Below are 13788 nucleotides of genomic sequence, written 5' to 3' on the forward strand. Positions count from 1 at the left end.
CTATAACTCTTAGGAGGGGTTGAGATGAGGGGGAAGAGGAGAAACTCACCTGCAGGAGGTTGGATGGGAGTTGCTGGAAGGAGAAAAAGACCCAATCAGGACCCTTCATGGGCTGGAGGACTCAGCAGGACCCCCTCCCCATCAATAGCCCATAATAGGTTGTGTGATCTTCACTTATAGCCCCTCCAAGAACAGAAGTTCCCATAAATATTCCTCCAGGGGCCCCTCTTGGCCACCTGCTAAGCTTGAGGAGAGGCCTCCCCTAGAGGGTCCCCTCCCCACCACCTCCCCTCCAGCCCCCAGACTCACCTTTCTTGCTCTTCAGGTAGGAGAAGAGCCCCACAGCCAGGAAGGCCACTCCTATCACGGCCCCCATGATCCCCGTCCAGAGTTTGCTCCTGGCAGAGATGGAGGAACGGGGCTCTGGGGAAGGAGAAGGAGCCTCACCTGAGCAGGAGGATCAGGCCCACCTTCCCCCAGGAGGGTCCATTCTGCCCCCCCCCCACAGGGAGGGTCTTTCCCCCTTCTCAGGGCAGGGTGGGATCCCCAGACCAGGGAGGAAGGGAGGGGAGGGAGGGGCTTACCCCACTGGATGGTGATGGGGGCCTCCAGGCTGGCATGCCCCACCTTGCAAGTGTAGACATCCCCCCGTTGGGGCTGGGTCTCCAGCATCACCTGGAGCTGGTAGGTCCAGTCTCCGTTCTGGAGCTCCTCCCCAAAGGCCACGCCCTCCTCCTCCGGCCGCCCGTTCTTCAGCCACTGGACCTCGATCTCCACGGGGTAAAAGCCGGTCGCGGTGCAGAGGAGGATGGTGTTGGGGGAAGAGGGGTCCATCTTGGTGGGGGAGATGGAGACGGAGGGCTTGGCTGGAGGGAAGGAGGAGAAGGAGGCACATGAGAGACACAACAGGAAAGAAAGACGCAGAAGTCGGAAAGGACAGACGCAGCACGAGTCGGATGATTCATGGGATCTCGTTGAAAATGAAACCACACTTTTAATTAGGTGTAATACCTCAACATTTGTTTGTTTGTTTAGTAAACTTAGTTATTTATTAAATTTATTTCCCAAAGTGGCCACAACTAACCCAAAGTCTTACAGACACTCTCCTAGCCGTGACTGCCACCTGCTCTCCGGGAGTCCAGGAGAACCTCCAGAATTGCCAACTGGGTCTCTGGGACAATGCAGCTCCACCCAGAAGGAAGTTGGTTAAAGTCCCCCATCTTGGGGCTCCCAACACCCAAAGCCCTTTGGCCTTTCCAGGGTTCAGCCGAAGCCCCTAACCCCCCACTCAGCCCCTCCCCCCACAGCCTCCAGGACCCTCGAGGGGGCAGCCTCAGCATCTCCTGGGTCCCCAGAGGTGGAGATGAAACCTTATCACATCAGCAGACGGAGGAGACCTCCAGCCCTGGTGACGGATGGCCTCACACAGCGGCTTCATGCGGAGGTTATAGAGGAGAGGAGAGAGGACGGAGCCAAATGCCTCTGGGCAGCCCTGAAGGTGGTCAACCAAGCTTGCCAAGAGAAAGAAAGAAAAAGAAAGAGAGAGAGAGAGACAGAGAGAAAGAGAGAGACAGAGACAGAGACAGAGACAGAGACAGAGAGACAGAGAGAAAGAGAGAGAGAGGAGAAAAGAGAGGAGAGGGGAGGGGAGGGGAGGGGAGAGGAGAGGAGAGGAGAAGAAAAGAGGAGATGAGAGAAGAGAAGAGAAGAGAAGAGAAGAGAAGAGAAGAGAAGAGAAGAGGAGAGAAGAGAAGATCTTTGTCTCAATTTTCTTTGGTGTTTCAATCACTTTTCAAAAAGTTTTATTTGGAGAGAGAAAATTTCTCCTTCCACTTTCCCTTTTCTCCCTTTAGGAGCCACAAGATGCAGAAATAAACAAAAAAATCAGCAGAAGATTTCAGGGGAAAAAGTGCAAAATGTGATGTGGCTGCAAAACCCCCCAATTTTAGGCAGCCTCAACAGAAAGAGGCATTTTGAAGGAAAGGGCAAAGGAGCCCAATGGGGGGGGGCAGCCCTTTGCTCCCCATAACTGCCAGAATCCCCTGAAGGAAAAGTTTCTCCCCCATTGAAGATGAGAGACCCTGGATCCCCCCTTCAGAGCAGGAAGGGCAGAAGAGGTTTTGGGGGATCTCATGATCTTTCGAGGATCCTTCCTGGGGGGGCTTTGGGGGGATTCAAAGGGAGACCCACCCCAGACCAGGCTCTGCCTGCACCCAGCCGGCCTCCTTCCCAGCCGCAGGAACCGGCCATTCCTGGGGAAGGAGGTGGGGAGGGGTCCCTCTGACTCCCAGAGGGAAGCTTCTGCCCTGGATGAGGGGGGCAGGGAGTGGGGAAGGGATCCAGAGGGGATCTTGGATCTGGATCTCCTCCTTCAGCAAATGCTCCAACTGGCACAACTCTTGGATGGATTAATGGGGGGGGGTTAGTCTGGATGAGCCCCCCAAGAGAGTTGACAATAGATCCATTCCAGCCCAGAGTCCTTTGCTAACCATTTTGTTTTTCTCTTGAGGGATTTTCTTCTTAACAGTAAATTCTATAATGCTTAAGAACAACCCATTTTTAAATGGTTATTTGTAATCCCAACCTGGGATCTGGTCAGGTTTCCACGCAGACAAATAGCAGCATTTCAGGTGTGAGTTGTTTTTATTTTCCAGGAAAATCCCATTTGCCTCTTGGGACATTAAAGGCCTTTGTGGAATTGCTAAAAGAAGGCAGAGGCTTTACAAACTGAAAATGGCCTTTTTAAAAAACAAAACAAAACAGGAAATGCAAATTTTGGATGAGAAAAAGACTTTTAGCAAGAAAATTGAAGGAGCAGATTTTAAAGCTGCAATTTGGTATTTTTACATTTTTATTTTTATAGCCCATCCCAAACCTCCTTATTTACAAGACTGCAAAAGTGAAGATTTTGGGGTTCCAATTTGGCCAGACTGGAGTTGCTGGAGATTTTAATTGGATCAGAAAAGGTATTTTTTTCCCCTTTTAAATACCTCCCAAGGGACACAACTTTCTCCCTCGGCCCTTCCAGGAATCCAATTTAATACACAAATAGAGACCTCTTGATTTGAAACAGCAGGAGGACAAAGTACATTTTATCTGCCCCACATCATGTCATTCAAGATTTCTTTTTGATATCAAGCTTGATGCCTAATGTAGTAAAATAGGACACAGATATAAATCAGAGTTTCTTGTAAAAATCAAATCCAGAAAGCACCCACAGGCAGACTGATTCAGCAGGATTCATTAAGTTCTTTATATACATATATATAATTTTGGGGAGAATTGAGGGAAGGTTGGGAGCCTCTCTTGGTGGCCGGAGAAAAGCTTTGGCCTCTTGGGGGAAGGAGACGCCCGGATCTCTCCGGAGAGAAAAGTCGGCTCAGAAGGAAAAAAAAAATAAAGAGAAAATTCCCCCAAAGAGACTCAAGAAACATCCGATGATTTCAGGTCTCCTAAACTGGAGCCGCACCAACAATTTGCTCTAAATACATGGAATTTAATAAATATTCCTGTTCTTTTAATAAAGAAGAGAATTATTGGCCTCTTGTCTGAAGTATTTTCATGGAAGTAAAAATAATACTTTTGATGAAGAAGAAATTATACGAATCACAATGAAATTCAGGATCACTATTTTGCATTTATAATAAAAATGCATTTTATTTATGTGGATGAAGCTTGTGAGGAGCTAAAGAAAGAAACAATCCAGAGATTTAGGTCCTGTCCCTGAACCAGGGAGGGAGGAAGGGAGGAAGGGAGGAGGGAAGGGAGGAAAAGAGGAGGGGAGGATGGGCTTTGGAGTCTTTGGGCAGCTGATGAGGCTCCTTTCCCTGAAGGGAAAATCCCCCCAGAGACCCCCAAAAGGAGGGAGGAGGGAGGGAGGCCCTGAGAGGCCCACAAAAGAGACACACTCACAACACCAACACAATTGGCACTTGGGGAACTTTCGGAGGTTATGAAAAAATCACTAGATAAATGAATAAAAGTGAAAGTGAAATCTCTATGTTCAATATTATTGGAATGAGAATTATTTCAAGTACTGTGCCAGATGACAAGAATGTTGGCCTGTTTGTAGGGGAAAAATGAACTTTAAATTTCATCCAGAAACAAATTAAACAGGTGAATATTATTATCTCCACGAAAATGTTTTGGAAATGGAAATGTTTTAAATTATGGGCCAAATCTTATTTAATTATTTTAAACTTATTTTAACTTTTGTGCACAAATGTTTTATTTTTGGCTGTCCGAAAGGAGAAGGGCGGTATAGAAATTTGAATAATAAATAAATAAATAAATATCCTCTTTGGTAGGAAAAACATTTCCAAATGCATCTTATGTGGCAGCTGAAAATCCTCCCAGGCTTGCAGGGAAGAATTTAGGAGTGAAAATGAGTTTTGCCTCCTGACTGAATATGTCGTAAGTGTGGAAAAGGGTCATAAGTCATTTTTTTTTCACTGCTGTTGGAACTTTCAAAGCTCACTAAACGAATGGTTGTTAAGTGAAGAAGTGCCTGCATTGAGCAGGAGAGAGAGAGACCCCCCAAAAGAAACATATCTGGATGGATTTTCTTGGGGAGGGGAATGGATCGAAGGGATCCCAGATTCCAGGCAGGAGGAGAGTTTGGAGCCTGGGAAGAAGATTTTGTCCATCTGAGAGTGCAGAATAAATAAATAAATAAATAAATAAATAAATAAATAAATAAGGAGCAAAACCTCCATCTGGGAGGATCCCAAGGAATGAAAGGAAAGGAAAGGAAAGGGGGGTCCTGGTGTCCCCCTCCCAGGGAAGAGCCCCCCCCTCCCTCCCTCCCAGACTCACCTCTCCGGCCAATCATTTGCTCCTCCACCTTGGCCGCCTGGTAGCTGTACACCCCGTAGTTGTGCCGGCAGACGCGATCCACTTGGGCCTTCCGGTACTGCAGATCGACCTCATCCCTGTTCCACTTGTCCGCATCCCCCTTCCCAAACTCCGTGACGGCCACGAACTTCCCGAGGTCGCTGTCGAAGCGCACGAACTCCTGACGGTTGTAGACGTAGCTCTGCAGGAACCTCACCCGCTGCGTCCCGTTGAGGAAGCGGCACTCGGACTTCCACTGAGTAAGGATATAGGCTGCGAGGGGGAGGAAGAAAGCCGTCAGGAGGGACTCCAGGACCCATCGTTCCCAGCCGCTAGTAGAAGAGGGGGGGTCTACGCGGGAGGGGGGAGTTGCGGGAGTCCTTCAGAGAGAGACTGGCGGAAGACGCCCCCTGGAGGAGGGAAGGGGAACTCTGTCAGTCCCAGAGAGGAAGGGAGGCTTCCTGGGGGGTCTGGAGGGGGGAGGAAAGAGGGGGAGGGGTGGGAAAAGGCAGGCAGAAGCTCAACCGGTCCAGCGATCCCATTCAGTCTCTGCAGGGAAGGTTGGATCTCAAGGGGCAGGAAGGATGGGGGGGGCTGGAGGGAAAGTAGCTTCCATCCCCCCCACTCTCTCTTCCTTTGGGAGGGGATCTGGGGAGGGTCACAATGAGGACATCTAGACCGACTCTCCTGGGGTCTCCCAGCCCTTCAACCCCCACCTTCCCTCCATCTCTCCCCCCCTTTTCTTCTTCCCCCGAATCTTCAGTCCAGCTCCCTCCCTTTGGGTGACTCCTGATTCCTCTCCCCCTCCCCAAAAAGACCCTGCAGTGCAGCCCCCCAAAGAGCCTCCCAAAGGGAGGGTCTCCCGCCCCCTCCTCCTCCCTCACTTCCCCCTCCCCTCCAGGGGGATTATGGGGGTGACAGGAGTTCTGTGTCTCCTCCCCAAATTCAGAGCGCCCCCCAAGGCACCGAAGCCCCCCTCTTGCCTGACCTCCAAAGCCCCAAATCTGAGGAGAAAAAGTGAAGTTTCTGAAGAAGCCCAAAGACTTTTGCTCAAATGCCTCTTTTTTCCCTTCTGGGGATTCAGGACTGAAAATGCCTCAGTTTCCCTCTTTCGCTTTTCCTCCCCTTCCTCTTTCCCTGCAGCCCCCTCCCACCCAGGCACAGGAGAGCCTGCGACCCCCACCTGGCTACATGGGGGAAGGGTTAGGATTAGGGTCCCTCTCCGTCCTCCTGGGGGGGGGCTGTGGGGAGGAAGGGGGAGGAGACCACGCAGAGATCGAGGCTGGGGGAGGCTCCGGGGACCCATCGGCTTCCTTCCCCCTTCCCAGCCCCCTCCTCCCCCGCCCAGCCCCCTCCTTACCGGGGGTCTCCTCCCCCCCTTCGCTCCCGGGGATCCGGGCCAGCGCCCCCAGCAGCAGCATCAGGGGGAGCCCAGCCAAAGCCATGGAGGCTCCCCACAAGCGCCCCAAAGGGGGGAGAAAGACGCTCCCAGCCCCAGAGGAGGAATCGGAGGGTCTGGAGGGGGGGAGGAGTTTTCCTCGGACTTCGGAAGAGGGAGAGTCCAGAAAGAGCAGGAGGACCAATGGGAATCCTCCCTTCTGCAGCGTCATCGGTCTCCGGGCAGAGCCTCCCTTGACTTCGCCCGATGCAGGAGAGAGTTCTGCGCAGAGAGAGAATCGGAGAAAGTGGGGGAGGGGAATCCCTTCAGTCTTGGGGGGCTGCAATCTGGGGGGGTCTTTCATGCCAGCTCCGGAGGAGAATCTCCTCTTCCTTTTGCCCCCCCCCCAATTCTCCTCCAAACTCCCTTTCTCTGGGAGCCTGGACTGGAGGGGCGGACTAGATGCCCTTTGAGTTCCCACAGTGTCCAGAAGGAGCCTAAACTGGATCAGCCGAGAGTCCAGAAGGGCAAAGTGGATCCAGAGCTCGAGGGGTCCTTCGGGGCTCAGAATGGGAGGAGGGACCGCCAGCAGCTGCCCTGGATGACAAGGGGGGAGGGGCAGCTCCACAGCCAGCCAGGACTTGGGGGTCACACGCTCCCCCCAATCCGAAGAGAAGCCAGGAAAACCCTCAGCTGACAGTCCACGCAGGATCTGCAGGGATCCCTCCTAATCCAGCCAGATCCTCTCACGAGCCCCCCCCCCCTTCACGGGGGAATCTCCGTAGGGATCTCTTGGCTTCACAAGAGAAAAGGGCGATTTCCTTCCTTGAAACACGTGTCTCCCTTGCTCAGAACGTCTGGATGGACGGGATCCTTCAGGTTTCCCTCCCCTGAACCCCGGTTGTGTAGGAATCTCCCTCTTCCTTCCTGTGGGTCGGGATCCCCCTTTTCCTTGCAAAGCAACCCCGGATGAAGATCCCGGAATGAAGTTCGGCCGTTTCTCCTCCGCTTCCCGCTCCTTTCCTCGGAGAACGTCCACATCTTCTCCCATAATGCACCACAATCTCTACTTTCAGCAGAAAAATATATAAAGTGACATTGTGGAATAAATTTTGCCATCTGATTGTGCAGATCCTGATGAGATTTGGATATTTTGGCTGTGGGACAGGAAGGCCCCTAAAACAAAAGGCTCCTTTTTATGATGTTTCATGAAGATTATAAGGGCATCAAATGGAAAATAAAAGTATTAGAGAAATGGGGAAGGGAAAGAAAGGGGAAGGAGAAGTGGGGGATAAAGGGCAAAAGGAAAAAAACTTCTTCCCAGCACAATAAAATAGAAAGTGAAATTGTACCCTCGGTTTTTATTTCTTTTCTAAGTAAATATTAACCATTTCTATAACAACAACTTAACTTAAATCCCAAAACTCCAGATTTCATTCTTTTCCTGCCTCAAGCACAAAGTCCAGACCATGGAACAGGAAGGCCCCTAAAACAAAAGGCTCCTTTTTATTATTTTTATTAAGATTATAAGAGCATAAAATAGAAAATAAAAGTAATAAGGAATTGGGAAAGGGAAAGGGAAAGAAAGGGGAAGGATAAAGGGCAAAAGGAAAAAAGAGAGGAAAAAAACTTCCCCAGCACAATAAAATACAAAGTGAAACTGAAGTCTCTGTTTTTATTTCCTCTCTAAGTAAATATTAACCATTTCTATAACAACAACTTAACTTAATCAGTAAATCCCAAAGTCCAGATCTCATTTTTTTTCTGCACAAAGTCCAGAATTGGCTTCCAGGTAGAAAAACAGCTGGAAATCTATTCTTTCCTCTGGTCAAAAAGTTTATTTTGCCATCTCTGCCAATCTTTTCATTCCATCACTTTGTCCATCCTGGGGATGGAGGTTTCTTTCCATTTTTGTATATAAGGAATTCTTGCTGCAGTCAGCATGTGCAGTAATAAAGTCATAAATTTATATTTCAAGTTCCTTGTCCAGGAATCCTGAAAGGAAACTTCTGGTTGTCAACAGACCCAGAGAGATAAATCACATTTACACCCCATTCAAAAAAGACAATAACAAAGCTCGGAAGGGAAGAGAAGGAGCCGCCTCCCCTCCAAGAGCCAACAGATAAGCAGGGATCAGCACCAGAGAAAGAGGAAGGCAGGAAACAAGAACTCCAATCGAGGCTCCATCCAGGAGGGAAAGACACCAACTCTGGCAGGGCCTAGAAACAGGCAGGAAACCCCCCTCGCCTTGGCCCTCAGGATCTTCCCTAGGGAGCCTCAACCCTCTCTAAGCGCTTGACAGAGTCAGCCTCTCCCCCCAACAATCTGGCTCCTCCTTTTACCCACCTCGGAAGAAGAGAAGTCTGAGTCGAGCCCTGAGCACCCTCAGGATCGAACTCCTGGCTGTGGGCAGAGTTTCCCTGGTGGACTAGATGCCCTTTGAGTTCCCGCAGTGCCCAGGGGGAATCCAGGCTGGGGCTGCGGAGACTCCAGGAGGGCAAAGAGGAGCCAGGCTCAATTTGGGGGGAGGGAGGGAGCCCCCAGCAGCACCTGGACTCTCCAAGGGGTGGGGATGAGCTGGTGACTGTGGACACACACACACACACACACACACACACACACACGCACACTGACCCCTCCCCACATTTCCTGGCCCCCAGGTGAAACCCCCAGGGAAGCCTCTGACTTTTGACCCCCTTCCTTCCTGGCCCAGGGGCTGCTGGAGGGGAGGTCTGACCCCCAGCGCTGTGGGGTTTAGGTCGGTTTGGGTTCCAGAATGGCTGCTGTTGAGCTCAATGGGGGCTGGGGGGGTGAATCAGAAGGGGGGGAAGAATCACCCCCTGAAGGGCTGCTGGAGTGGAGCCTGTCGGGGGTTCAGCCCAGAGTCTGGAGGGTCTCCGGCTGCTTCCTCTTTTATGGACAGTCCCAGCCTTTCTTCCCCCTCCCCCACAAGCAGGAGGGGGTGGGTGGGTATGTTGAAGCATGAATCAGACTCGTTCCCCCCCACTTGGGAAACTAATTAATTAGAGGTGAATGGATCTTGTTTTCCATGGTGTATACTCTCAAAGAAAGAAAACCCGAAGTATATATTCTAAGAAAACATTTTTGTTATAAAAGTAAAAAAACCTAGCTAACTACATTTTACCAGCAGTTTATCAGCAGATGGACAAAGGAAGAAGTAAATCAGGAAGTTAGAAAAGAAAGAATGTAGACATGCGCAGTGGTTCAAAAATCACAAGACAGTCTTATCTCAGAGATAAGGTTCTCTGGTAAGCTACCGTAATGTTCAGAATGGAAGCTCAGCTGGCAAATACAAATAACGCAGTGACAGGGTGGAAGGCTTGGGGGGGGGAGGGCCGATGGGGAGACTCAAAGGCTGAAGGGACCTTAGAGATCTTCTAGTCCAACCCCATGGCCTCCAGGGATGCAGCCCCCCTCCTCCCCTCACAATTCCAGGTGGGGGGCTGCTCCATTGATTCATTGGTTCTCAGGGTCAGGAAATCCCTCCTGATCCCTTCCAGGTCGGATCCCATTTTCCCTTCCAGGCTGATCCACCTTCTCTGGGCTTCGGCTTCTATCAGCTGAGGGGTGATCCCTGAAGATGCTGCCCCACTTCGCGATCTGCTTGTGAGATCCCAAGTGAGTGAGGGAGATCCTAAGGGCAGGAGTGGGAATCCAATCCCCTCCAGGAAGAGTTTCCCCCCACCCAGAGCCCAGCCAAGACCCCCCCGTCCCCCCTTCTCTTCCGGCCCAAGCCCAGAATTCAGGGAGGTCCTCCCCCGTCTGAGCAGTGGCTCTTCTCCGTCCCCCCCCCCAATTCTCAGCCAAAGGGCCCTCAAGGCAGTTTTTCCTCCCTGGAAATTTTGAGGGCGTTTTTGTCCTTAATTCCCTCCAACTTTTGTACGTGTGTTCATAAAAAACATCTTTTGAAGAGAAATATCGTTTCCAAATAAATGCAGCTTTTCCCTCCTTTCCAAATCTCTGCCGTGATTCCACCTTTAAACTCCATAAATCTCACAAACATTTTATGTTATGAAGGAGTTTGTTCTGCTGTTTGTTCTTTGCCAGGGAACTCAACGTTTTGCCTGCAGGGATCGTGAGAGAAAAAAAGAGATTTTATGGGGAAAGGAATCAGTCCTGGGGCTCCCAAGTCAGCCTCTGAGATGAATTTAGTTCTTCTGGAGGGGAGTTGGAGGAAACATTTTCCCAAAAGAAGGAGAAGAAAATCCATATCCACGGATATGATCTGTCAGAGGATCTGAGAGGATTTTCTTCCTTGTAAAAGGTTTCAGGATTATTTAGGAAGGATGGATGGAGGGACAGTGTATTAAACCGAAGAATAAATTCATAATTTATAGAACAACCTGGAATGTTAATAGAAATCCTGGGGACTTCAGGGATCCTATTTCCTCCACTATAGGATTACAGCCTTTTCACCATCACAGTCAGGAAATCTCTCTCCCCCCCCCCCCGCATATTATCCCCCAAACAGACCTTCTGTTTCTTCTTCTCCTCTTTCACTACATCCATAGAAAACATTTTTTTCTAGTCTTTGGGAGAGATTTGGGTTCTGCTCAGTTACGCAAAGGCGGCTTAGAGAGATCCTGAATTCCGGATCCTGTTTCAAGAGCTTTGGGGGTCCAGAGGTGGCCTGGGTCCTTTCCAGGGATGGGGGGGCTGGAGGGGTCAAACTCCCCCCTGGCCCAGCACCAGCCTCAGCAGCCCAGAGCCAGGTCCCCCCCAGCAGCTGAAGTCCGCATCTGCCCCACAGTTGTGTATCTGACACAGCCACTCACACACAGTCAGCCCCAGATTCAGGCAGCCTCTGTGGGGCCTCCATCCCTCACCTGACCCAGGCAGAACCTCTGCGCCCCTTTCATGCTTCCAACCCCCCAAATATTGTGCTCTTCCCCGAGTTCTCTCTTACACACACACACACACACACACACACACACACACACACACACACACACAGAGTTTCTTTCTCCAGCCCCCAAGAGCTGCAGAGGCGCTTGGGCTTCGCTTCCCCAGCCTGAAGCTCTGGGCTCCTCCGAAGCGGAACTGAGGACCTGGCCAGGATCCAGCAGGCAACAAGCCTCCATTCTCCCTCAGGGCAGCTCAGGGACTCCCCTCCTCCTCCTCCTCCGCCCCATGGCTGAGTCTGCAGGTGGGGCAGCCACAAGGTCCTCTGCCCCATTGGAGGAGGCTGAAGGGGCCCTTCCTGACCCCCGAGGAGACCCTGGAGAGCCCAGGAAAGAAACCGATGGAGGGTTGGAGAAATGTCACTCAAAGGACCCACATTCTCCCCCTTGGGACCCTTTGTGGGGAGACCCTCCCTGCTCTCTGGGGAGGCTCTGATGGAGGAAGGATGGGAGGGAAGAGGGGAAAAGGGGGACCAGCATGGAGGGGGAGGGGCTCAGTTGCAGTGAGGGGGGGGAGGACACTGTTCAGAGGACCTGGAGGAGGGGGATGGGGAGGGGTCTCCCCAGAGAAAGTCTATCCATGGGTGGCTAAACATCGACACCAACTTGAAGTCATGGAACCATCATCAAACAAGCTGATTAGAGGAGTTCTCCGGTCCTTTTCTCCCTCCGTTGAAGCAGATTAAAGAGAGTAGTCCTTGATTTACATCGGTTCATTTAGTGACCGTTTGACTTTGGGGTTGGGTGGCTTCCAATGGCTCCATCCTTCTTTTCCCCCTTTTATGTTATCTGAAATGCATGGAAGGTTTTCGTCTTTCTTCTGTTGCTTTTCTAGAGCGGTTCGGTTATTTCTTACATATTGCACAATTTCACCTCCTCTTTTTTTAGGTCTGTTTCTTATTTATTTATTTATTTCATAAAACGGAAAGAAAGACAGAAATAGGAAATCAGGGGAAGGAGAAAAAGAGGGGAAAAGAAAGTCTGAGGTTCAAGGGGCAAAAAGGAAAAAAGGCTTTGACTTCCGGCTCTTTTCAGCACAGTAGAAGATTTTTTTAAAAAAACAACTTTTTGCTTTTACACCTTAATATGTCAGCAGCCATTTCTAGAAGGACAATTCAATCTAAGGGACAAAAGCAAAGTCATTTTAGGTCCGTTTCCTTTGAACACTTTAAATGTGTTCAATTTAACAGCTGGGGAAGGAAAGTCTAGAATGATCCAGAACACCCCTTTGTGGCTGAGGGAGGGAGGGGGGGAGGGAGGGCTCCCTCCTGAGGGGATCTGCACTCTGATTGGTTGCTGTGGGTGGAAAGGGGGCGTTTCCCTTTTTTCCCGCCTTTTTCTTCTGGGCGCCTTTGAGAAGGGGACAGATAATAATATGGAATAAGATGAAGTAAAAATTTGCATAAATAGTAAACAATAAGGAAGGATCACTACGAAAGAGCTGTAAAAAGAGTTTGTATATATAAATGTTGTATGTTTTGTTTTGTTTTAATGTTTCATAATAAAAATTATTTTTTTAAAAAGAAAAGAGCGCTGAGCTGTGGAGAGCGGGAAACTCCGGAGCGGAAGGAGGCTGAGGAGCGGCAGGGCCGGGATCGGAGTCAGCCGCGGGGAAAGGGAGGGAGGTGTGTGGTGCCGATTCCCCCTACAAGCGCAGCGTCCGCCTGCCCGTCTCTCAGCGAGGAAGCTTCCCAGCCGATCGCTTCGAAGTAGCCGAGCCGTTCCCGTGGAAGGGAAGCAGGCGGCCCTGGGGCTCATGATTGGCGGCCTCTGCATGGAGCTTTCGGCCGCCTCTCCCCAGAGCTCCGATGCATAGCAGCTGCCTGCTCCTCCCTCTCCGCCTCCCACCTGCCCTCAGCCTTGCCCCAAAGTTTGGGAAGCACCGGGGACAGTTTGTGCGCTGCGCTCGGGGCAGGAAAGCTCATGGCGAGCAGGCCAGCTGGCTCCTTCCCCAGAGAAGGGAGGGCGGCATACAGAGGAAGTGCTCTCGGCCCCAACAGGGAAGCTCCGAATGCGCGGCTTGCTTGGGCTCCTCTCTGCTGGGAGCCGCAGGCTGCACGGGGAAGATTAGGAGCAACCAGCCGGTTCAGGCGCACGGGGGAGCATTTGCTGGCTGGGTGGCAGCTGCCCCACCCGCTGCTCCTTCCCCGGAGTTGCCTTGAGCTGGGGACAGCATCCAGCATGGCCATTCACGCCGGCAAAGATTGGTGCAACCCTCCTCTGCCACTTCTTCCAAGGGAGCATGACTGCTTTCCAGCCGGTGCACCTTTTACCGCTTACCGCACTCTCCTCCGGTCTTCCTGAAGGCAGCTCGCTTCTCCTTCTCCTGGCTGAGAGGGGTGAGGGGGCACGCCGGAACCCAGAAGAAGAAAAGGAGCAGAGCTGCCTGCTAGGCTGGGGCTTCCCTTCCTCTCTGCGGCAGCCCATGTGGATCCCAGGCAGTGCAGCTTCGGGGCTTTTCCTCACAGTGTCGATGACAAGGTAGGCAGGCAGGCGAGCGGGTACAGGGGAGCGACTGGGGCAGTGATCCTGGCTGGCAAAGGGGTGGATGTCCTGGGGAACGTATGTGCTCCAGCCAGCTAGTCTTCTGTTTACTGGCACGCATGCGTGCACAACAATCAGGACGATGCACATGCGTGTGCCAGAAGCCCAGAA

At 51.3% G+C, this 13788-nt stretch overlaps 1 protein-coding gene across 1 annotated transcript; it reads right to left on the reverse strand.

Annotated features, from left to right (window-relative positions):
• LOC148116158 (H-2 class II histocompatibility antigen, E-S beta chain-like) lies at window positions 1-13767 on the reverse strand. Its single transcript, XM_087885407.1, has 6 exons — window positions 13407-13767; window positions 4816-5106; window positions 585-866; window positions 310-423; window positions 50-73; window positions 1-8 (listed from the first exon to the last, which is right to left on the reverse strand). The coding sequence occupies exons 1-6, from the start codon at window positions 13765-13767 to the stop codon at window positions 1-3; spliced, it is 1080 nt and encodes a 359-aa protein (XP_087741533.1).
• Window positions 13768-13788: the final 21 nt, after the last annotated feature.

The sequence above is a fragment of the Pantherophis guttatus genome, chromosome 2 (genome assembly GCF_059756535.1).
Source record: "Pantherophis guttatus breed Tessera chromosome 2, ASM5975653v1, whole genome shotgun sequence".
NCBI lineage: Eukaryota > Metazoa > Chordata > Lepidosauria > Squamata > Colubridae > Pantherophis > Pantherophis guttatus.

Excerpts from the sequence above, each read along its gene's own strand:
- LOC148116158 (XM_087885407.1), bottom strand. The coding sequence starts at position 13,767 with ATGTGCATCGTCCTGATTGTTGTGCACGCATGCGTGCCAGTAAACAGA. Across the intron at positions 5,107-13,406 it reads GGAGGAGAGTGCGGTAAGCG|CCTATATCCTTACTCAGTGG; the intron begins GTAAAAGGTGCA and ends TCCCCCTCGCAG. Across the intron at positions 424-584 it reads CCCCATCACCATCCAGTGGG|AGCCCCGTTCCTCCATCTCT; the intron begins GTAAGCCCCTCC and ends CTCCTTCCCCAG.